This window comes from Passer montanus, unplaced genomic scaffold (assembly GCF_014805655.1).
Source record: "Passer montanus isolate IOZ18808 unplaced genomic scaffold, ASM1480565v1 scaffold29, whole genome shotgun sequence".
NCBI lineage: Eukaryota > Metazoa > Chordata > Aves > Passeriformes > Passeridae > Passer > Passer montanus.
Window position 1 is genome coordinate 8,620,363 of NW_024367596.1, and position 24,415 is coordinate 8,644,777.

General features: G+C 38.0%; 2 protein-coding genes across 3 annotated transcripts; one reads left to right on the top strand and one right to left on the bottom strand.

Annotated features, from left to right (window-relative positions):
• The first annotated feature begins 341 nt into the window (after nt 1–341).
• On the top strand, nt 342–13,118 carry CAPN10 (calpain 10). Of its 2 annotated transcripts, none has more exons than XR_005628006.1 (14): nt 342–438; nt 797–1,004; nt 2,336–2,467; nt 2,718–2,914; nt 4,170–4,387; nt 4,905–5,046; nt 6,535–6,701; nt 7,354–7,637; nt 8,106–8,308; nt 8,665–8,920; nt 9,963–10,162; nt 10,768–10,813; nt 12,145–12,438; nt 12,725–13,115. XR_005628006.1 is itself a non-coding variant. In XM_039713797.1 (14 exons), exons 2-14 carry the CDS (start codon nt 861–863, stop codon nt 12,726–12,728), a joined length of 2,019 nt encoding a protein of 672 aa, XP_039569731.1. In that variant the 5' UTR covers nt 342–438; nt 797–860; the 3' UTR covers nt 12,729–13,118. The 2 variants fall into 2 exon arrangements, 1 of the variants encoding a protein (XP_039569731.1); XM_039713797.1 differs by having other exon boundaries at nt 12,145–12,170; nt 12,725–13,118.
• A 1,034-nt stretch (nt 13,119–14,152) lies between these two features.
• On the bottom strand, nt 14,153–22,170 carry LOC120504374 (cytochrome P450 2J5-like). Its single transcript, XM_039713798.1, has 9 exons — nt 22,000–22,170; nt 20,834–20,996; nt 20,181–20,330; nt 18,623–18,783; nt 17,572–17,745; nt 17,197–17,338; nt 16,381–16,568; nt 16,125–16,266; nt 14,153–14,366 (listed from the first exon to the last, which is right to left on the bottom strand). Exons 1-9 carry the CDS (start codon nt 22,168–22,170, stop codon nt 14,188–14,190), a joined length of 1,470 nt encoding a protein of 489 aa, XP_039569732.1. The 3' UTR covers nt 14,153–14,187.
• Nucleotides 22,171–24,415: the final 2,245 nt, after the last annotated feature.

Here is a 24,415-nt window from a genome sequence, read left to right on the forward strand (position 1 = left end):
TCACTAGTCAGCGGTAGCTATCAGAATATGGAAATTAACATATCACCTCTGACGGTTCAGCCCTTTGGACGACTATATGGTGCTAAACTATCCGAAAATGTGATCTGTGCCATGAGGTCAGGAAAGCCAGCAATTTCTCTGGGTTTCTCCGTCACAATCTCCATGAAAACACTTTGGATTAATTTTCCTCCGCCGGTAGGAGCCCGTGCCCCACACGAGCAGTTTCCCCGGGTATTCCCCGCCAGGGAGCCTCGCTCACCCCGGGGACTCCTCTGCTCCCCTCAGCCGGGGGGCGGGGCCAACGCGTGCTGCGCGCGCAAGTACCGTCTGCTGATTGGCCGGCGGCGCCGTCAGTCATGCGCGGGCTGGGCGGGGCCGCGCGTGCCGGCGTTGCCGGGTTACGGCCGCCCCGGGCAATGGCGGCGGGGCCGCCCCGCGGTGAGGGGGGACCGGGAGCGGGGGCGGCCGGGCCGGCGCCTCTTGCGGGGACGGGGGGCTGCTGGGCAGGAGGGGCCCTGTTCGGGCTGGGTGTGAGGAAACGGGTGGGGAGGGGTAGCTTTGTGTGGAGGATGTGCGCAGAGCGGGGTAAGGGACCTAAGCGGGTGCAGGTCTCCTCAGGGGCCCCCTTCTCCTCAGGCCGGGCGGTGCAGGGTGGCGTCAGGTGCTGCAAGAAGCAGCGCTGTGGTGGTTCCAGGTGCTCCGTGTTCCAGCGGGAGGCTGTCCATCCCTAAATAAATCCGCCATGCCTGTTTGTTTCCGTGTTGTGATTCCCCGGTAACACTCGTTTCTGTTGCAGGTTGGTGCCTGGCGATTTAAAGTCGTAGGAATAGCCGGCAAAGCTGCTTAGGGCTGTGTTGAAAATGCTGGGAGAAAAAAAGCAGTTAATGGTGGCAAGAGACCTTTACACAGACCCCACGTTTCCGGCCAGTGATACCTCCATATTTTTTAATTATTGTACCCCACTTGCCCAGTTTAGAGGAGAGATATCTTGGTTGAGACCTAAGGTGAGTTTTAAGGTATAAAAGGCTGATTTTAGCAGAATTTGGCTTTTAGGTAGTAAATGCAAGTTAGCATTGAATGACTGCTTCTGCTTATTTGTTTGGAAATACAGAAGTGATAAAACCAGTGTTTGTCAGTGTTAACAATACATGAGTTACAATTTTTAGTTTAGGAGCTTGTTTGTAGGCTTGATTTAAATCCTCTTGTAGGGTTTTTAAATTTCATGGCAGTAGGAGAAATTCAGATATTTTATTATAAATATGTTTCATTATGTAAATTATATGCATACCAAGTTAGAATACAGTATTATGTCATTCCCAAATTTTTTTATATATTGCATAACGGTCTTGAAAATAAGGAGTTGTATTTTAGAATTTCTTTGAAGTCTATTCCTTTTTTTTGTGGTTGCTTTCTTTGATAACAGGAAAGGAAAATTTTCAAGTTTATAACTTGTCATGACTTGTATTGCTTTTAAACTTATAGCTGGGTTGCAGAGCAAGCTGTATTAGAGCTAAAAGCACTAGAATGCATTTGTGCAGTACACCCATTTAAGGTGAAGTATTTATGATACTGCCTTTGTGTAGAAGGGAAAAAAGGCTATAAAAATGTAATGGAGGAAAAAAGCATGTTGTCTTGAGTTGTATTTTTTCCCCCAGTGTCTGGGGCTGTCTGTAGGACTGGCAGAACTGTTGCTTATCAGGTGTAATTGGCAAGTGATTTCATGGAGTCAAGTGTGCAGCTTCCTGCTTTTGTACTTTAGACCTTGATTGCTGCTGAGGACTGATAAGTTAACTTCCATATCTTGAAGTATTTATATGTAAGGAGAACCATTTCACAAACTCACTTTCAGATCAGATTGAGTGTTTGGGATTTTGCATCTGAAATTTTCTCTTGTGCTACCAATTAATGTATTTTTCTGTGCCCTAGGAAAGGTTTTTCCCTTGTTCTAATTTTGAGAATTTTGTAACTTGGGATGTGCAGTTTAATATGGATAGCATCAGCCCTGTCACAGCTGATTATAAGTCTAGCAAGCAGCTGATGAATTATGTTACCTTTCACTTGTTACTCCTTTTGGTAAGGTTGCACCTGATGGTCACAGTTGTGTGCTAAAATTCATGTGGGAACTAGGTTTACATTCATGAAGTACCTGCAAAATACTGCCACAAGCCATTTCTTTCTTACTTCTTACTTAGGCTGTGTATGAAAGGGAAGTTTTCTAGACTTAAAAATTCCCTTATTTTATGAGAGATCTCTGAAACCTTCCCAGTCCCTGAAACACAGAGTTCCTTAGAATGTCATGCAAGGTTTGGCTTTAACTCCTCTTCTTTCATTTTAGGACATATGTTCCTCTCCTCGGTTATTTTCAAACAATCTGCAGGATGTGCAAGTGAAACAAGGAATTTTGGGAGACTGTTGGTTCCTGTGTGCCTGTGTAGCTTTGCAGAAGAGCAAGTACTTACTGAACAAGGTATGGAGAAGTTTCCTGTGAGAGAAGTTTTCTTCACCTAATTGACATTTTTGTATTGTTCTGCAGTCCCAAGCTGCCATGTGGGTGTTGCCTTCATTGTGCTCAGATTCACTGTTTTTGTTATCATATTTTTTTCTGTGCTTGTTACAAATGCCTGATACAAATTCAGTATATTTTAAACTAGTTTTGTTTACAAAAATTGCAGTTCATTAATTCATTGTTTGCCTTGGTTTTGGCTTTTGCCCTGCAGGTGATCCCTCCAGGTCAGCCCAGCTGGACAGACGAGTCCTATCAAGGCTGCTTCACGTGCCGGGTCTGGCAGTTTGGCCACTGGGTAGAAGTGACCATTGATGATCGCCTGCCTTGCCTTGGGGGCAAACTCTGCTTTTCCCAGTGTCAGACAGAGGATTTGTTTTGGCTTCCACTACTGGAAAAAGCTTATGCAAAGTATGTGAACGCTGCTATTGATGGAAATAGAACTACAATGTTGGTGTATTTCTTCTGCTTGCTTATTTTACCCAGCTGCTTTGGGTACAGATCTGAGCATTGTGGGTGCTGGTGGTGCCATCCTGGCTTGTGCAGAAGTTACTCTTTAAACTGTAGGTCTGTAAGGTGTGCTTCCAGTTGCATCTCAAGTAAGATAGTCTTAGGGAGGTAATTCTGGTGAAAAGTAAGCTGCAACGAATTTCCAGGATTCAAATGATGTTTGTTAAGTCTCTGTCTATTAGTTACCTAATTTATTAGAGGAAGATGTTTTGCTAGGGAAGATGAGAGCTCAATGAAAAGCAGAGAGCATGCAGATGTTTTCATAGAAAACAACAACATTTAGTGAGTTTGTGCTAGTTGAAGCTTTGGTTGTGTGAGCTTCACTGCTCTTTTGTATAATTTGTTAGTTTACTGTTTTAGAAAGAAAATGCAGCTATTTAGTGATTTATACTAGCACATCAGCAGAAAACTTGTCAAGACAGACAAAGCAATTTGGAGAGAAAATGCACTGATAAGATAAACATCTAATGTCCCAAAGAATCTGAACAGAAGATTTTGTGGTTGCCAGCAGAGGGCAGAGGCAGACTTCAATTATGTAGTAATTTCACTGTAGATTGAGCAGAAGCTGTGAAGCACTAATGCCGTGTTAAAACTTCTCTGTAGGTTTGAAATGTAATATTTGTTGTCTGCAGAGCTCTTATTCTTCAGTCTTAAAATTCTATTTTAGTCTTGACTTCTTCTGCTATATTTTTGCATCTGCTACATCAGGTGGGACAGTCTCTTGCTTTGCTTAGGTAGTTGAGGGAAGTGCTGCTCTAGTTATTTGTGCAGAGTGAATAAAGAGTAATTGAAGAGGAAGAAATATTTTTACTTATACACAATGCAGTTAGTATATCACAAAAGATAATGTAGAGCATAGATAATAGAGTACAAATGACTAGTACTAGACAACAGCAGTTTTTTTAATAGAATGTAAGAAACTTCCCATCAAGCAATGGAATATCCAATGGCTTAAATATTCTTTAGATGTTGTGTTTTATATAAATAAGATAGGATGTGCTTTCTCTTGCCTGCTTTGGGTCATGAGGTTGGGCACAGTCATTACTGTGATATAGAGTGGGGTTGCAAGTGTGTAGGAACCGTGTTTCTTTTGTTTTGCTGTGTGTAAAAACTTTTTCTTCATGCTTTTTCTAATTTTTTTGTTTAAATTTTTTAGAGTGCATGGATCTTATGAGCAGTTGTGGGCAGGACAAGTGGCAGATGCTTTGGTTGATCTGACTGGAGGAATTGCTGAAAGATGGACCCTGAAAGGCCCTGGAAAAAATGTGGAGAAAGGGAAGACTGGCATGGTTTTGGAGAAGGCAGTGTTTAGAAGATTGATGAATCTGAAGGAACAGTGTGTAATAAGCTGTTCAGTCCTCAACTCCAGACAAGGTGATAGTAAATGTCTCTATTAACAGGCTTCAAAGCACAAGGCAGCCAGCAAATACAAGTGTTGATTCTAGTACCATGCCAGTTTCATGGCACAATTTGAAATGTTTGGATAAATGAAGATTTAATGATGCTACTGAGATCAGGATGGGGGCTCCTTTGGAGGAGTGCATTTTATATTAGACGCTAATATGGTCAGTTCTCAAAAACAAATGCATCCTCCCCTGAATGCACTCCCTTGAAAAAGCATCTCAAAAACAACCTTGAAAACCTCAATTGATTTTAGCACAGTGAATTTGTAGGGACTTGAGATTAAGGAGCAAGTTAATACACTTTGCAATGTTGCTTTGTTTCTTTATAGTCACTAAAATGAACTGTTTGGGGTTTCTTTGTGCTGATCTAATACAGATTTAAAACCAATTTCATTTTATTGCAAAATTGCCTTCTTTCACTAATGTTATTGTAAAATATGGAACAGATTCTTTTTTTATTTTCAAATGGTATTTTTTTTTCTATTCAGGTGCAAGTGAACTGGGAGAATTTCATGCCTTTATTGTGATAGACACATTGAATCTCTCTGAAGTGTCAGGCAAGGAAATCTTCCTGCTACGAATACGAAATCCTTGGGGGAGGAGGTGCTGGAAAGGGCCTTGGTGTGAGGGGTGAGCAGTTTTATGTTCATTTGGAAAACCATTTATAGAAAACCACTTATCTATGTATTGCATAGGCAAACACTGCTAATAGTCTCTAGCAGAGGAGAATAGGCTTCAGTGTGTGTGCAATTCTTTAGAGAGCTGGGAGTTTACACAGCTCATTGCTTCTGAGTCTAGTAAATTTGATCTCCTAGTTCTTGCAATCTAATTTTTTTAATAACTTTTTTGTTTATCAAATCGTCGTATCTTTTTATAGAGACAAACTGAAGGTGTTGCCTTTCTGTTTCTGATTTTGGTGTTTCTCTGTTGTTCTGCCATTGATCTAAGTATCTTTGATCATGTTTGTTTCTTGCAGTCATTCAGCTTTACTTGCCTCTCCTCATTTGTTCCTGGCTCAGCTGCAGAAAACAAGCAAAAAAGCAATTATAAAACTATAGCAGAAGGAAGAATGCTTATGCTTGTTGCTTGTGTGATCACATTTCTGTAGATTGAAGTAGGAGTAGCTGGATCTGAGTCCATATCAAGTAGAAATAAATAAGAGAACTGTTTTAAAGGATTTTCAGAAATATGTGTAGCAGCTGAAATAGAAAAGTAAGAAGAATGAAAGGGCAGACCCTACTTGCTTATTTTGGAAAATGTTAGCATGTTTTGACTATACAAAAGAACATGCAATTCTTGACCTAAGCACCAAGCGTTCAGCACTAAAATATGTTAACAATATGGTGATGTTCATGAACATTTTTGTAGAAATATTTTTCTTCCTTGAGTTAGAAAGATAATTTAATTGCATTTATTGAGACTTCAGCTGATAATTTTTCTTTTGAGAGTGTTTTGGTTATACACTTGGTCTCTTGTAGTTTCTTTGTCAAAGAGTAAGTTGCCATATAGTTGCAAGAGGATGGGATTTCATTGGATGGCCTTAAAACCCTGTTTTATTCAAGTGCAGAACTGTTCTTTTTTGCTAGTGAAACAATCGAAAATGTTGAAACTACTAGTTTTTAATGAGCCCTAAATAATGAGGCGCTAAAATTTTTGGTTTATCAAGACTTGGCAAGCAGATTCATGGGGGTAGTCAGTTGCTTAATACAAATGGCCGTTTTTGTTGTAAAGCATTAAAATTCTTTCAGAACAATGACAGTGCAACTTGTTTTACATTTTTGCCTCCTGTTTAAACAACAGTTAAAACTGTTTATTTTGCTCTCAGACTTCTTACTGTAGTAGCTGTTGTAAACAAAACACCTATTTCACCCAGAAGTCTGTTCTGCATCCAGTGTAGTATTAGGTCGTTTCTAGGTTTTCTTTGATAAGTTATGACTTCTGTTTCCTATGATCCCTCTCCCTGTCCAGCAATGTGCAGAGAAATTTTCAATGCAATTATTCCACAATAAAATGAAGAAATCTCTTCTTGCTGTCCTGCTTCATGAGATATTTAGTAGAACATTGTTCTTGAACTCTGCTGGGCAAAGAGCTGAATGTTAACTTCTGTCTTATGTGCAGTGGTCAAGGATGGAACCAGCTAGATCCAGTAATTGCTTCAGAACTCCTCTCACAGATCCAAGAAGGAGAATTCTGGGTTGATGAAGAGGAATTTTTCAGGGAATTTGATGAGATTACTGTGGGCTTTCCAGTCAATGAGGAAGGACAACTTCAGAGCCTCTATACAGGTATGATATGAAAAGGCATCTTTCTTATGCAAACAACATTATATCAAGGGGAAGAATTTATTTGAGTTGCAAATATAAGTATAAAATAATAAGTTGGGTACAATTAGACCATCATTTCTCTTTTTCAGTTTTCCCCTCTTCTCTAGATCCATTGGCCTTTTCTGTCCCTACTGAAAAACAGGACAAGAGGAATTAAAGATCTTTGAGAAACCATTGATATTTCTAGGAAATCTAGTTACTTGAGTAGATCCATTGGCCTTTTCTGTCCCTAGTGAAAAACAGAAGGACAAGAGGAATTAAAGATCTTTGAGAAACCATTGATATTTCTAGGAAATCTAGTTACTTGAGAGATTAGTGTCATCTGTCTAGAAGGCTGTTATTCTGGACAACCCTGTGATGTTTTGTTTTTAATGGTATATATACTTGAGATTTCTAGTAACAGTTTCTTGTAAAAATTATGTCATCAGTCTGTCATTACCAACTGTGACATTGATTTTATGCCTCTCAAAATCTTGGTCATGAATTTCTGCTTTGGGGAAGGCTATTACAGCATGTTTTCTTGGGCTGGGGAATCTCTGCCATATATTTGTTGTATAAAATTAAGCAGCTTCCCATGTCTGAAATCCTCACAATGTTTTTCTTATTTTGTTAGAGAAAGTGTTGTATCACTCTCAGAATCTCTTTGGATCCTGGGTGAGAGGCCAGTCTGCAGGTGGCTGCCGCAACAACAGCAGCTTCCCCACCAACCCCAAGTTCTGGCTGAGGGTCTGTGAGTCGAGTGAGGTGTGCATTGCTCTGCTGCAGAAACACAGGAAATACAGCACTGACTGGGCTGGAAGGATTCAACATCCAACCCGCCTAGCAGAGGAAAATCCATCCTTGACTGAGGGCATACAGGGGAAGAATTACCAGGCTGTGGGATTACATGTCTGGAAGGTAATACAAAAGTGACATTTTTCTCTTTGCAAATAGAAGTTTAAAAGCATTACTGAAATATTTGAGTAAAGTCATTAATTTTCCATGCCAGTGATATGATTCAACTGGTCACAAATTTTCTGTCTCTGGTTTATGCTGGAATGGTTCTGTTTATCTCACAGTTACTGTCTAAACAAACTATTACTGGACTAGTACTTTCTTCTTGTCACTGAGCACTTGAGATTGTTCCAAACTAGTGCATGACATTTTGGGCTGATTACTTGAAGCCATTCCTAAATTTACTCCTGAATATTAACTCTTCCTACTTCTCTTTGATGTTCAGGTCATCTGCTGATACTTTTGCCTTTGTTTTATTTGTAAACTTATGCATGTTTAAAAATATTTAAAACAATATTTTATGGTTTTTAGTTTTTTTACAAGCTACTAATTTTTCCTAAACCACCACACATCATTATGCATCTATTCTAGGTGGAGAAGAAACGATTTAACCTTCCAAAGACCCTCTCTGCTCCTCCAGTTGTAGGTACTGTCTGCCATTCCTACGATAGAGAAGTCCATGTGTGCTGTGACCTTTCACCTGGCTTTTATCTTGTTGTTCCCAGCACTTTTCTGAAAGATGCAGTAGGGAATTTCTTGCTTCGCGTATTTTCAACGGGAAGGATCTCTCTCAGGTAGGTTTAAAACAAACCAGAACGTTTCTTAAATTTGTTGACATAAATACAAGTGTAGCAGTAAGTGGGAATGTCCAAAATATTTTGAAGAACTGTGCAGAGTGCTGTATAACAGCATTGTATTGTCTTTGAATTCATGCAAGTTTCCCAGTTCCTTATTTTTGTCATGAAGCTGCTACTACCTCTTGTTAAAATACTAACAAGAAGTAGCATCTTCACTCTAAACTGCAGCTTAATGCTATATGCAGAGGCAAAATGTAGTGTTGGCAGCTGTTTAAAAGCTGGTCAGACTTGTTTATATTCTGGTAGTATGTGTTTTATACATTTTTGTTTCTTTTCTCTCTTATGTTTAATAGTGAACTAAAGCCACCACCCATGGAGGCTGCCCTCTGTGAAGAACTCCCAGCTGGCGAATGGGAGACAGTGCAGCTGCATGGATGCTGGAAGAATGGGCTAAATGCTGGAGGTAGCAGGAACTTCCCCTCCTTCCATACCAATCCCTGCTTTCCCCTCTCCATTCCTGCAGGACCAGAGAAAAGCAGTGTGAAAGTCACCCTCCGTCAGCACTGCCTGGACAGCAAGTGTTGTCCTATAGGTTTCCATATTTTCCAGGTAAGGCTTCTGGTCAGTTTGATTGCTTGTTTGCCAAGGGTGAAGGTTAGCCTGGCAGCACAGGGCTCCTTGCAGTTTGCAAGGGTCTTGCTGCTTCTGGGAGAAACACAGGCTGACTCTGGGAAGTAATGCCCATGAAAGATAGAATAACATAGGTAGTTACGTAGCATAGTAACCAGATAATTGGTTCCACTGAATTCTTACAAGGTTCTGAATTAGTTTTAGCAATGATGAACTCTTTTGAGGATTTGCAAAGAATTCTTTGTGCCCTAGTAATTGAGGAACAGACTTTTTAGTAATTCATCACAAAAACTTACTTTCTCTGTGTCTAATAATTAAATGTCTGTAGGCAAATGATATTGGATCAAAGGGACTGTGATATCTTGAGCAGGTGATCAGAAACAAAACAGGATTTGATTTGATATGGATAGCTACAGATTCAACATGTGTGTGCCAGTGTTCAACTGCATAAATGTAACCAGAGAAGCTTCTGCTTAAGTACCTATTTTGCAGAGAAAGGTAGCTTTATTTTTAGAAAACATGCTTCAAAAAAAAGGTGGTGTTGAAGTGAAAAGTCTGGAGTTGGGCACCAGAAGTAACCATAAAACTTGAAGTACACAATATGTGAAGAAAGATTGGCATTTTGTACATTCCTAGAGGAGACTGAGATGAAGTCTAATATGACTTTTTAGTACAGGAACGACTACTAGATATAGGAAGGACACAGTCTGTTCAGCAGATCCCTGAGGCAGAAAACAAGTGCTTTAGGCTGCAGCAGGGAAGAGTGAGGTTAGAAAACAGAGCTGTGTGAGTAGTGGGTTCTATGCATTGTTTACAAACAGGCTAGGAATGATTCATCTGTTCTTAGTACTGCCATCTGGGTTTTCTGCAAGCTTTTCCATTCTTCTTCTCTCTAGCTCTGTACAGCAGAGTGAGTATTTGGAATAAAGATGGACCATATCACACTGTGGTGTCCTAGGAATGAAACTTTTTGAGACTGAAACAGATGAAACAGTAGGCATGTTTGCATTCTTTTTTGCAGGTGCCTAACAGCAGTTGGAAACCACAAACTACTTCTTTTATACACTTGGAGCCACTGGTGAGCTGTGTTCCTCACTGCTATTCCCAGGAAGTCAGCAGACTTTGTAGGCTTCCTGCAGGAAGTTATGTCATTATACCTTCTACATATTTGCCCAATACAGAGGGCAGTTTTACAGTGGTCATAGCAACCAAAATAGACAGGTAAAATTATGTTGCCTTTTATTTGCTTTTCTAGTCTTTTTAGTGCATGTATTACAGGATGCATGGAAATGACTGCATATTTTCAATAGGCAGTAACATGTTCTCTTGATGGAAACTTTTTGTGAAGTCTTTGTATTTTTGTTGTTTGCCTGCACTGCTTACTACTTTGTTTATGTTGGAAGATTGACTAAAGAAGGTAGCATTTGTTAAATCTTCTTGTATCACTTGTTGACTATCAGATGTCTCTTGCTGGAGGAGATGACACTTAAAAAATTAATTACTTAAGTAATTAATTAATCATCAGTGTTAGGATTTAGGCTGAAAGTTACCAATGCCTTTTAAAATTCAGAGGTGTTTTTGAGAAAATGCAATGAGTAGCCGGCCTTATTCCAGGTAGTTCCTGACTATGATGTGAATAACAACAGCTCTGAATCAGAATTGTAAATTCCATAAGACTGCAGTAAGACTCAATAGAGTTGCAGAATGATTTGCTAAGGGAAAGGATGTGGAACAAAGCCTGATATATCTTCTCTGGATAAATACTTGATATTGGCAAGATTCCCAATGCTTTGTGCAGAAATAAGTGTGGTTTGGGTTTTCAACAGGAAGCGCATTCACAGCCAGGAGACACTTGGACAAGTATTACAAGAAGTAAGTGATATATTTTGATGTATTCATTCTTGGTGTCACCACAGATCTGCTTGTTTTAACTATATATTATATCCTTCCTCCATCTGATTTGTTTTGATATTTGGTATCCTCTGTATTGCGATTCTGAAATTCTAATGATGTTATAGTGTTGTAAAGACTTAGGAAAGCACAGCACAATGAGAAGATTAGGTTTTTATTTGTTTCCCTACAGTCAGACCATACAGCATCCCACCATTATAATCCCTCCCGGAGTGCAAGTTGTTTTGATCAAGTTAATGACAACTGTTTCAGGTTCTGGTTTTGTTTTGCTTGATCAGATAGGCATGTAGTATCAAAGGGTTGGATGTGAATACTGAGTAACTAATACTTATGGTGTTTTTATTGGGTGCAGAGGAGAACTTTGGTTAAAATGTTTTTAATTAAAAAATAAAGTATTATTTTAACAGTGGCTTGAACATGATTTGGTTAGTGGATCAAAACATGTCCTTGATAACACCCTGCTTATTAGATGGAACCAGACCATCTAGATACTTGGGTCTTTCCCTTTGAAGTTTGAACAAAACAAAAATTGTAGGAAAAATTCTTCACCCAAATTTAGAATTAGCTTACTCGTTTTCTGAATGTGGACCATGTTGACCAGTGATTACATTTTTTTCTTAAAACCACACAAACTGTATGGATTTTGTGTGCTTCACAAAGTGGTCACAGGCCTGTGTGTACTTTCCATATGGTTCCTGTTACTTTAATTTTTAGGAGCTGAACTGTGTAATGAAGGGCCTTTGTTACCATTGTTTTGAGAACAAAATATTGCAAGGCCATTATATCAAAAGGAATCTATTCAAACTTATGTTTCTTTATATTATTTATTGAAACAGAATCAAAGAAACAAACCATTTAGATTTTTCAGAACAGCTTCAAGAATCTGAAAATTGCAGTAATATTTTTCTTATCAGTGGGAGAAATTAATGTCTGAATTTAACCTTCAACAATCTGGGCATTTCTAAAGACTGGACTTAAAACTTTCAGTGGTTTAGCTCCTGAGGGTTCCAGGCAGTCTGCCTTGCTTTGGGCTAGTGATTTCTAAAAGATGTGTAACAACAGCAGAGCTGGATGTCAGTGTATTTTTCTAAAAGTTTGAGTATGTTCTCTAGTTACTGAAGTGATGGGATTTACGAGTTTTAAAGGTTTTTATTTTTTAAAGGATGTTTCAGATGAAAAGCTTGCATTTTGACCTTAGTTTCTAAATTTTTTTTTCTCTGATTCACTTGAATTCCTTCTTTACAAAAAAACCCCAGATGAAATAGCTTTTTTCTCTGCACATTTTCTTATAGGTTTCCTTTACAACTGTGATGAAAAGGTAGTGTGGAATTCTGACACTGTCTTTTCAAGAAACATCAGGAAGCCAAGGAGAATGCCTCATCTCTTGCTCTTCTCAGTTTTAAATGGAATAACAAGATGCTCTTAGCCCAGCTGTTTTTCACTGGTACCAACTGCCAGGCCTGTAACGACTTCTTTGTGAAAAATACCTCTTAATCATGAACACTCTGAATATTTGGTCTTCCCACATTTTTAGAAGGAGCATTGTACAGCAAATTATCATGTACCTCAGTTCTTCAAAAATACAGGTGAAGAACACGTGCATGTTTTAACCCAAGCTATGATTTTGGAAGAAAACCATAAAACTTACATGTAAGGCCAGGTTGGATGGAGCCCTGATCACCCTGGTCTCATGGAATGTATCCCTGCCCTTGGCAGGGGGATTGGAACAAGATGATCTTTAAGGTCCCTTCCAACCATTCTATGATTGCAAAATAATATTTTATTGCGGGGGGGGGATCAACCTGACAGAATAACTTCATGTGACCAAAGGGATGGTGAACATAGAAGAAAAACTGGAGTATTTTTTTTTAGGTAGAGTATACCTCAAGAACCATCAAAAATATACTGGAATAGGAAAAGTCCAAGTTTGTATCTGACACTGCCAGTCCTGCTGCTGAGCACTTTACCTTGGGCCCTCAATGGAACCAAGCAGATGGTGGGTTCAAAGGAATTTTTTTTGGTGAGTTTTTCTTTAGTGAATGCCAGAAATAAAAAAAAGACAAGACTTGAAAGCTTTTGAACTGTCCTGTCAGACTGCTTTTGTAAATCTGTAAGAATGTGTTTTATGGAAGAGCTGCCCTTGCTGCAAGAAATGTGCAGTTTAAAAGTTTTTTCTTAATTTATGTTTGAAAGTGTTTCTTATTCAATCTGGATTTTTTAAATGTTATATTTTCCTCAATGAAAATAAAGTGACATTGAAAGTTTTAAAATGGCTTTTATTTAAAAAGTGAAATATTTCAATGATGTCAAGTATGCATTTGTTCTGTGGTAGCAAACATTACCATGTGTTTTACCATGTGAACCCTGGGATTTCACTTAGTGGAAGGGAATAATTGGAAATACTTGCAAAGACAATCTAGTTTTCCATTAGTTTTATGTCCCAGAAATATGTAGAATTTTGCTTTTGCTTTTAACTACATCCTGTCATAATTTCTGCTAGCTCCTGATGAACTTTGAAAATTGAAAGGACTTAGGATGCTTTCAGCTGAATTTTAAATGGTCAAAACCTTCCACATCTGTTGATGTGGAAAAACAACAAAACAAAATACCATGAGTAATAAATCTCTAATGTACCTACTAAAACACCTCTTGACATCTTGGTTTATTTTCTTAATTTCTTGAAAAGCTGTTCCTTTCTCTTTAAATAGGAAATTATTGGATCATACAACAGTGTTTCTAAATAGAAGGAAAAGTTTGTGAAAGTGCATGGACCTGAGTTGTGGTGAAATAGAAATTGGATACTGAGGAAGTAAAAAAAAGATGTAAGGATTTCCTAAATGGGCTGTGGTTATGAGAGGCCCTCTACTACAATCATTTTTGTGTGTGTGATGTTTATGCTACACTATATAATGCTTTGTGGGAGTGTGAAAGGCAAAGGAATCAACACTAAGTGTGTGAAGAAGAGCTAAGAAAAGACCTGTGAACTCAGAAGAGGAACAGCTTGCTGAAGAAAATTTTACTCAAGCATCCTAACTGAACAGTTGTCCCATTTTAAGAGTGTGATACCTGACAGAGCACACATGCAGGAAACTACTTGATACAGGCCACTTCTCTAGCATCCTACAGCTAATTCAATGCTACTGTGAGTGTGAAAATACATTTATTTGGAAATAGTGTGTGTTTGTGTATATCTAAGACTCAATTATGCGAGTTTGGCAAGTAGACTTCCATTTCAGAAAGTTCAGTAGATGAGAATTAAGATAGTGAAGCATATTTTTAAAGGATCTGCACTTACTAACAGGTTCAAGTCTCTCAGCATTTTAGTGTGTTGCAGACTAGCGTGGAATAGCACAGATTTCATATGGATGTGGCTGCAGTATTGCACCCAAAATGTACTCCAGATTGATTTCCTTCACCCCCTCAGGGAGCTGGAATGTAAATGCCCGAAGGAGATTGGTAAAGAAGATGAACAGTTCAACTCGTGCCATCCGTTCCCCCAAACATACACGGTGCCCTGCAGAGGAAAATCAAAAGAGTTGGTTGAGTAAACTTAAATTCTGTAAAAGAACTTTGCATAAAATTCTACTTGAGTTCCATAAATTCTATTCATGTAAGATAATTATCTCCTATTTCCTTCTGTAAGGACAGAAGATGCTTTAGGAGGAGGGTGGGGAAACATTTAACTGAGAAACTGTGCACCTCTGTCAAGTGTTTGATTTGGTGTTTTGATTGGGTTTAATCTTTTTTCACCCCTGGAACCATGTATGCAATTCTCCCTTTCCATTGTTGATTCTTTTTGTGAGAGCCATGAATTGCTTCTTAGCTAACCCCAATTTAAAAAAGCTTCATATATTTCAGAGTCTTGTTTTGGTTGTTAAGAAGGGAGGGCTGGAGCATTGTGGGATGCAGTTCTGAAGCCAAGGAGAAGGATGTAATCAGGATTTCTGTAACAGAAATTCAGAAGGGTATGTTGGGTCCTTGTAGCCCTAACACTGTCAGAGGCAGGTGTGTGAGCTAAGGGAGTGAAGTGTGCAGTGATATATAGACTCAGTGACTCATTTTGGCATATTGTTTACACAGGATATTTCAGGACATCCATATATTCCAGGCTAAAAACCCCAAAGATTGGTATTCAGGATATATAAATACTCAGATTACATAAACAGAAAACAACCAGAGCAAGTTAAAGAAATAGTCCTACGCTACAGTTAAAATGGGAGCCCAAATTAGTTGTCTCAATTCATAGACATTTGGTGAGTGAAGAAGGTAAGATGATAAATACCTGTTTTGCAAAGATGATTTTAGGATTTACAGACGATGTAGACAATTAAAAAAAAATCTGGGTTTACTACATTTAATCTGACCATGTGTTACTCAGTATGCTTTTTGCTATTTCTCTACAAGAAGTGTGTAGTAGTATAATGTCACAGTAACACAAAAAACCTGTCAGCTGTTTCCCAGTAGTTTTATTGTGAATTTTTAGTGATGATACCACTTTCCTCTTTTGTGCTGCTGTTTTTCATAATCAGTTTGTTGGAGAAACCAGTAGACTAGAGAAACTCACTAGAGTTGCTTTATACTGCTTTTCACTCTTCCCCCCTCTTTTAAACCCTCCATATCTTTGAATCCCTGCATTTTGCACTGCAAGTTAGTTAAGTTGTGCATTGTAATATGCTTTTGAAAAGTTAAATTCTTTTTTTGGTTACCTAATAATATTCTACTGAAAACCTACAAAATCTACTGGATTTTGCTAGTTTTCTACAGATACAAAAAAACATGGTGCAAGACTATTAATGTAGGATTTGGGAGACTGAGGTTTGGTTTCCTACTTCTTCATAGATTTTCTCTGTATGTTTTGAAAGATCACATTTCTTTTGTCACTGGCCTTCCTTTTTGTAAGGTGAAAATAAATAAATTTCCTGACTTAGGGGAATTACATTGATTTAACAGAGAATTATCTTGATTTAACACATTAGGAGATAAGAAGCTCAGATATCCTTATGGTAGGAACTCTGCATATGCCAAGGAAAGAGCATTGTGTCTCCCAGCCATACTTATTCTCTGTTTAAATATATGAAAAATACAAAATACACAATACTCGTGGCTCTTACAGCAAAGCCCTGACTTTAAATATTTGAAATCAGTCAAATAGTCAATCTAGTCAAATACATTTTTATAAATGTATATTTTTAATATTTTAGATCTTAGAAATAGTATTTTTAATCTTGCTGCAAAACAGAGCAAGCAGGAATATTCAAGGTCACGGTGTTACCTGCTGAGAAAGGTAAGAATGCCTCTTTGTTCACAAAGTTGCCATCCAAATCTAGGAAATGATCTGGGTTGAACTTCCAAGGGGTTGCCCAGTGCTCAGTGTCATACACCACAGAGTGCAGATTTGGCAACACAAGCGTGCCCTGCAAGAAGCAGCAGAGATCTGATTTTCCGTAGATTTTCCTTCTCTCTATGCCATATAAATGGCAAATATTAACAGCTCGAAGATGTAAGAAACAGGGGGGTATCCTCTGTACCTTTTTAATGTGAAAGCCCAGCAGAGTTGTGCTCCTCAGGCACTGTCGAGGGACCCCGACGGAGGTGACGTTGCTGTAGCGCAGAGCCTCGTGGATCACAGCGTTTGTGTAGGGCAGCTTCTTACGGTCCTCGTAGCTGATGACATGGGAGGGTTCCACAACAGCCTCTATCTCCCTCTGAACCTTTTCTGCAGACAAATGAAAATAATTTCATTTCCCATTCTGTACCTCCCCTTCCTCCCTCCTTTATTTCCAGCAGATTTTTGTGTGAGAATGTTCTGTCTGAGGGAAATAAAAGAAATTATGTTGCTGTGAGATGAGTTGGCGTGTGGTTTGACTGCTGTGTAGGTTTCTGTTGATCAAGGAAGTGTATCTCCCTGAATCACAGGATGATGTCTCAAATGAGACACCTAGGATAGTACAATTCTGTGTTTCAAAAAATAGATTAAAATTTGAAATGACAGGTATAATTTCTGTTGTTTATAAATATGTATCAGATCAGGCATCTTCAAAAACTTTTCTGCTTAGAAGGTTAGGAGGAGACTAGGTTGCATATGAAACATCTTTAGCTTGTTATTCTGTCTTGCCAACCCCTTCTAGTGAGGTAAAACTGTGCCTACTACTAATTTCTGCTGGTGTTGCTGGTGAACCAGATGGGGAAGCACATGCGTGTTTCATTTATTGACCTTCCATTTTCTTGATCTCAGTTGCTGATATACCACCATTCATGTGCACAGCTAAGGTTTTTTTGATGTCTTGCAAGTGATTGGGCTAATACTTACACTGATGATGTTCTATGTTGGTGCTTTTGCTCACCTTGTATTTCTGGGTATTGTACCATGTAGAGCAGTGCCCAAAGAAGGGTGGTGCTTGTTGTTTCTGTCCCTCCCAGCAACAGATCAACCACAGTCTGAACCATATTTTCTTTGTTGAATGTAGAAGTAGGGTCATCCTTGGTCTGTAGGGCATATTCACAAGAAGACTATGAAATAGAAATTTCAGATATTTCACCAGTCACATAGAAACTGTCATTGTTTGATGATAACAGTGAGCAGCCCATCAAATCAAACACCTTCAGTGCTGCACAAACAGAATGTGCATGTAAAAATCCTTTGGCACTTATTGGAACAGCAAGTGTTTGTAATAGGCATTGAAGCCACGGAAGGGAGAGTGTGATAAACAGATGCTTACTTTTGTTATTTGAGCCAGGTAGAAATCAATGAGGTCCTGTGGATCACCTGTGTTCTGTCTCTCATGAGCCTGGACCTCCTCCATGACTAATCTGTGCATGAAGTTGTTGTATGCAAACACCTCCTGGTGAGGCCCTGGGAGATGGTGCATGAGCCGTGGGAAAGCATCGTACAGCTGTGGTGTTAAACAGAAAGCAAAGAGGGTCAGATCCCAGCTCTGATTTCCTGATTATTGTCAAGTCACTGCAACATGTGGGCAACCAAATTGGGATGAGAGGCAGCAGACACAAGTAAGAGAGATTAAATAGTGGAACATGATTATATTTTACTTTTTGGATCAATACTTAATAATGTAACAGGGGTTCTGAAAATGGGTGAGTAATTGAGTGCTGAATCTGACTCACAAACAGATTTTTTTCTCAACCTTGAATTCTTTTTTGGTTTATTTTTTTTTGTTTTTTTAGGCGTCCCTTTATGAGGAACCTGATAGTCTTTTACAATACCAGTGTGCCAAAATCTGCACAAATTAAACAATAGCTAGGGTTTAAAGAACTTAAAACATATTCTTCTTAGTGTGATGAATTTTTAACCTGTATCTTTTTATAGAAAGCTCAGAATAACTGAGATCTTGATGGTAATATGAATTGAAACAAGATTTCTTTTCACAAGAGCAGCAATTTGAACATTTAGTTCTTATTAACTGCCTTTTTAGATTTGCAAGACTAAATGAAAGTGAAATTTTAGAAGCTGCTTTCATTTTAAGAACTAAGACTCTTAAATACACAGTATTCTGCAAATAATTGCTCATTGGAAATCTGTGAAAAGCAGTGATGATCTAGAATTTTAATTTTAGGATGTGATTTACAGACATAAAGAAGAATTAGAAGCAAATATTTACATATACCAAGTATGTATTGATTTATTACTTCACTGTGGCTTGTAGAACAATGGTATATTTGGAAATGAAAATGTTTGTGAATAATTGTCTCTGACTTTTAATTTCTTTTTGCTTGTAAAATGCACCTTAAGGAATAAGAAAAGTAGGTTCTTACCCTGCCCCAGATAGTACCTTGAAAGTAGATCACAGAATAAATAGCTTTGATGAGTTTGCTGAAAGATTCATCCTCACTGGAGAAGCAATGACCGAAAACAACAGCACAAATGATATTTGCAATTGCACGGACGATGGAAGTGTGGGGGTCAAAAGGTTTGCCTGTGAATATGGGAGGTGCTGTGAGAACTTCTGAATGGGCTACAGCAAGAAAAACGAGGAAGACTTATTTTTTTAAACGGTAAAAACAACAAGGGATCAGACTATTTTTAGAAAAACTTCACGTAAGTGAAGCCTAGTTTGGTACATATTAACTGAATGAATTGTAAGTGCATGGAATCTTAATTTTCAATCTGCTCTTTACTCTTAAAAAATACAGTGGTAATCAGTTTTGAGAAGACAAAGTCTCTTCCCTTCTTTGACTAGTGGTCTGGGTTGTGTGGGAACACAAGCAATTAATTAGAGCATATACCTTCAAATATGGAGGTAGATATTTAAGTTTTGCAGTTAAAAAACAAAACAAACAATCCTCACCCCTCTTCCAAAAAAAAAAAAAAAAAAAAAAAACCACCAAAAATCTTGAGTTTTCATTTCTTAGTTCTGTTGAAATGACTTATCTCTTTTTGGTTTTCGAGTATCAGCTTAACAATCCAACCATAGATGTATTTTTTTTTCCACAGACTGAGAAGGCAAAGCTCATATAATATGGTGGAATACATCTCCCACTGAAAAGGATTAAATCCAGAAAAATATAAATTAAATACACATTTCAATGGCAAGGACAACCTTTGAAGTATGTCTCTATGGAAAATACATCCCTGACTTTGGTCCAATGCTCTTGGTTGTTCTTGGAAAGAGTAAACACATTTACTGAGTTTAAAATTGAGAAGGGATTGCATGGTAGGTAAAGCTTTGGGCTGTACAGGAACTTGAGGTGGATGATTTTTTCATCTCCTACATTTTAAAGATGTGTGAATGTTGCTCTCAGAAAAGAGGTGGGCCTTGTCCAAGGAGAGTTAGAGAGAGAGACCTCAGGCAACCTCTCTGTGTTTTCACATGGAACAAGATGTGGGTGAGGGATTTGGCTGCTCAGAATATTTATATTTAATTGCTTTATTCTGGCAGCTTGCTAAAATTCTATTGGTTTCTATTTCATCCAAACCTTGAAAAGAAGATTTTCTTGGATAACTGAACGATACATTCCTTGTTTTGGGGTTCTTTCTCTGCCAAATCCTGAAAGTCTGCTGTCCTAGAATGACTTCCAGCAGGTCATACGTTGTGTACTTTAAGGAGGGTTTTTCTAGACTCCTTGAGTGTAAGAATAATTACCAGCTGTGCTGATAATAAACATTTTTTAAACTTTCTTTATTTAAAAATAAACAGTTTTATATTGCCTGTTGTGCAGACAAAACATTTTTTGCAAAGAATGCAGTTAAGAAGCCAGTGAAAGTTCTACTAATATCGACAATATCTATATTACTTGTAAAAATGTACTGTGAAACTTTTACCAGCCCTGATATTTCAGAAAAAGCTATAAGTGTTCTTCTTCTGTAATTTACCTTCTGTATTTTTGAAGATATCCACAAGGTGACAGGCCTCTCTTTGAATTTGATGCTCCAAATTGTTCTTACCAAGTGCCAGACTTCTTATAATTGTCATGCCAAAGCGTCTCTGCTGCTTCCAGGTGTGGCCATTTGTCAGGAAAATACCTGAAAAATACACAAACATTTAGTTCATTGCTGGGAGAGGAAATCCTTTCACTGCAACAGGCAAATTTCGATTTAGATTTCACTAACAAGATACACTGATTTTAGATTTTAGAAGCTGAGTTTTTGTCTCTGAGGATTTTATGACACCCAGCTGCTCTTAAATGTGTGCTTGGAAGCTGAGTGGGTTTTGGTGGGGACTGAACAGCTTTGTCTATAAATATCTTCTACATGAGCAGTCTCCTGGTTTAAAAGTGATACAATTGAAGGGCAGCTTCTCCAGGCAAGTATTCCTTTGGATTTATTGGGAAGGAAAAAGGCTGAGTGATGTCCTTTTAAGACTATAAATTTTTGCTTTTTCCTTAACATGCTTAGCACTGCATGAAACATTTTTTCAGTGAGAGCCCAGTTATGCCCTGGTACAGCAGTGACTGATGTGTGTGCACAAGAAAACATCTTCCTTCTTTATGCCTTGTTCTAGCTCATTCTTATATAACACTTTGTACCTTTCTCGCCCATCATATCCCTGTAGAAAGGGGTGAGAGGTCTTCCAGAAACTTCTTCTGAGTGGGTGACAATGCCATCTTTTACTGCTTTGTATCCATTCAGCACAACCAGAGGAGTCTGTCCCATCCACAGTGTGTAGATGTTTCCATAGATGTTGGTCAACTGAAGAGTTGATAACAGGAAATTTGTAACTATAAACCAGGGAAAGCATGCACTAAAATATCAATTTATTTAGGAGTTTTCTGTAGTTGTAACTAAACCCATTTGTTGGCATCAAATTGAATTTCAGGTTTTAGAAAAAAATATTATCTTTCTGTTATTAATGTGCTTTGGGAACAGAAGGTAATTGTTCTTTATGGAATAGGTGCTAAGGACATCTCTCAGAAGAACACCTCTGTAAATTTCACAGAAAGAAAACCAGCAGGTTACTTTGTTAGTTATGAATCAAAGAACAAATTGTTACAGGCAAAATCCCAGAGCTTTTCTCTTTATTTTATTAATGGACCAAAATAATGGTATTGTCTCTAGCTCACAAAGAAAGCAAAGAAATGTTCTTGCTTTCTTTGTTATTGCTTCTGCAGGATTTTTCTTATTTTCCTCTGTTGTCATTCCTCACATCATGCTTATATTTTTCCTTCTAATAGTGGGAAGCAGATTCCTTACTTTTTAAAAATAGTTTTGATTGGTTGTGTTGTGAACATAATAGCAATCAGATTTTCCTGTTTGTTTAGCAGTAACCTGTTTATGGCAGATAAGAAATATTTTTGCTGTAAAAACAGGTTAAAATTGTCTGTTTAGGGTACATGTTTGGTGTTCTAATGGAGATGTTCCAGTGACATTGGTGTCAGGAAAGGAAAGCTCTGCTAGAAGTGGCTTACAGGGCTGGATATAACACAGAAACAGAACGAAACTGCCAATGAAATGCCATTCTATGACAGTGCTGTGAGAATGTAACCAAAAGAGAGAAAATAGCAAGGATTAAAGCAATGGTGATATTTATTACTCAGAAATCTTTTTAGTACTGCAGGGTCCTCAGAGTCTTTGAAACTGGCTGGTAATCAAACTTGAGGTTTAAAAAAATAGTGTTTTAGGCTGTTCCTGTGCAATGCACCATTTAAGTTAAAATAGATTCAGACTGATTGTAGCCACAGAGATAAAGAAATACCTTGCTGAGAGTTTCTCGGCGCAGTTTGAAGTCCAGCAGCCACAAATTTCCGATGATGGGGAGAGGAGCTGGTCCTGGAGGAAGCTGGGTACGCATCCACTGCAGCTTGAGGAACTGCAAAATCAGGAGACACACTACTAGAGCTATAAAAATCTCAGTAATCCCCAGCATTTTATCAAAATTTTAACTTCTCAATGGGTTTTGGTTTTGGTTTTTTTTTGTCTATGACTTCTGAAAATTTGGATTTGTGGAGATGTTTCTGCTACTGAATCCAAGCTCTTTCTAAGGATATGCCTCCTGTAGCCATCTCTCTCTGGCAATCTACAGTTTTCCCAAGCTGAAGTCCCTAGAAAACCAAACTATGTGATCCTTTGTGGTTAGCCAAGCCACACCCACTCTTTTTTAATGATCTGTAATTGTGACCTGTCTCTTTTTTCACTTAGAATTTTATTTCATTTTTAGTCTTGATAGTGGGTCAAAGTGCCAATTATTGAATAGTTAACCGAGGTTTTCAAGAGTTCTGCATAATGATAACACCTCAGACAGTTTCATGTAGCTAAACATTGAAAAGCATTAGTTATTGTCATTCTGAAATACTACAATTATTGTGTGGTTACTTTACAGAAGAAGATATTTACACAATATCTGAGGTAAAAGAATGAATATATGCAGCACAAAGCTCAATTATTGTATTTAATAAGAAAATCAAAAGGTAATTTAATAATTTGAAGACTGTCTTATTTCCGCTTTTATGATATCCTAGGTTATGGTATTATGTGAACCCTAGTGAGAGATTATTTTTCTATCTATCGGATTATATGATGTTTTCTAACTTTTCTTTTTAAAATTTTTTTAATTTATGCTAAATTTTAAAATCTTCTGGTTAAAATTTTGCAGATGAAACCATGCACAGGTTCTATTAGATCTGCGGAAAAGAACAAATAAATGGAAGAAACAAGCAAAATTTTAATCCTTACTGATTTGTGGATCCCATAAGTTTACCAGAGAGGTTTGTACCAGTGCGTAGCGAACTTTAACTTGAGACTTACTTTTCATACTTACTGATATATTACACAGTATTTTTCAACATTTTGTTCAAGAACCAAGCTAATGTTATCTTCAAGACTAAATAGAGATTAAGGAAAGCCATAAAACTGTACAAATTGTCTGTTTCAAAACTTTATCATAATTTCTCTGTGCAGGCTTGCTGAATTTTTCAGTGTGCACTTTTCAGCTCAAAAAGTTTCTGTAAAATTAAGGTTATTGATTGGAATCAGTGTGTGTTATGATCCTGAAATATGAAGGTTGAATGCTATCCATGGGTTTCTTAAGAACTGAATTGAGCTTCAAGAAACTGAGAGTTACAGGCATGGACACTCATTTCAGTTAGTTTTCTAACTAATTTTTTTGTGTGTGGGGCTTAGTAAAAGAAAATGTGGTAAATACAATCTTGCATTATTCAGTCTTGAAAAATGCATAGATGATAAGTGGTATTTTTTTTCTGTGATGGATGTAATAACTTCAGATTCCAACAAGAAACATAGGGGCAGTTTCACAGGGCAGCAGTGACATTGCAGCATTTTCTTGCCTTACCTTCCTGAGCAGCCACGTCTTGACTTCTCTGTGCAGTTCCATGCAGCACTTCTACTTTAGTGTGCTGCATGTGCAGATGCTTTTGCAGGAAGTGTGGAAGTGGAGCAACCATCAGAGGCCAAGGACCATGCCCGTGTGCCTCTGTTATCTGTTTGTTTAGGTTTTTTGGGCAGAGAAATGGAAACAGGAAAATTTCCAGCAGCATGGTTCTATGAATCTTACAGTTGAAGAGTTAAATCAACAAAAAATGAGGGAAGTAATTTGAAATTCAATAACTTTTATGGTTTTTTCAGCCATTTTTTTCAGTTCCCTATGTATTTCAAAAATTGCAGTGTTACAGAGTTATGCTATTGAGCATTTATTTATCCACCCACTTTTTCAGCTTTTGCTGCTATTTGAGACTTTAAAATGAGTTACTTGATGAAACTAACTTCACTTGCTGCTGGTGTGCATCAGAACTTCATTTCTTCATTTGTATTATTTCTTCCCAATTCATCCAACTGGTCCTGTCTGGTTAAAATGAAGTGAGTGCTGTTCTCTTTCTTATTTGTGCACAGAGTCACTTGTTAAGTTTGCAAGTTTTGCAACAGTTAAATCTCTTGATGCTCTCATGCCCATCAGTGAGGGCATGATTTATACACTTAAAATTACCAGAATTAAGATGATTTAAGCCATTAAGTTGCTTATTAATAACAGTGATTATGATGCAACTTAAGAAAAGAAAACAAAAAGAAAGAAAAGGGCTTCATGTGAGAGAAATGTGGGTCCAGCTGAGTGAGTCTGGTGCCCACCAAGAGCGTTAGTCTGAGCCTGACCCTTTGAA

Coding starts and splice junctions, on each gene's coding strand:
- CAPN10 (XM_039713797.1), top strand. CDS start 861: ATGCTGGGAGAAAAAAAGCAGTTAATGGTGGCAAGAGACCTTTACACA. Junction 5,047..6,534: donor AAAGGGCCTTGGTGTGAGGG/GTGAGCAGTTTT, acceptor TCTTATGTGCAG/TGGTCAAGGATGGAACCAGC. Junction 7,638..8,105: donor TGGGATTACATGTCTGGAAG/GTAATACAAAAG, acceptor CATCTATTCTAG/GTGGAGAAGAAACGATTTAA.
- LOC120504374 (XM_039713798.1), bottom strand. CDS start 22,170: ATGCTGGGGATTACTGAGATTTTTATAGCTCTAGTAGTGTGTCTCCTG. Junction 20,331..20,833: donor GGATATGATGGGCGAGAAAG/GTACAAAGTGTT, acceptor TGTATTTTTCAG/GTATTTTCCTGACAAATGGC. Junction 17,339..17,571: donor ACCTGGCTCAAATAACAAAA/GTAAGCATCTGT, acceptor TATGCCCTACAG/ACCAAGGATGACCCTACTTC.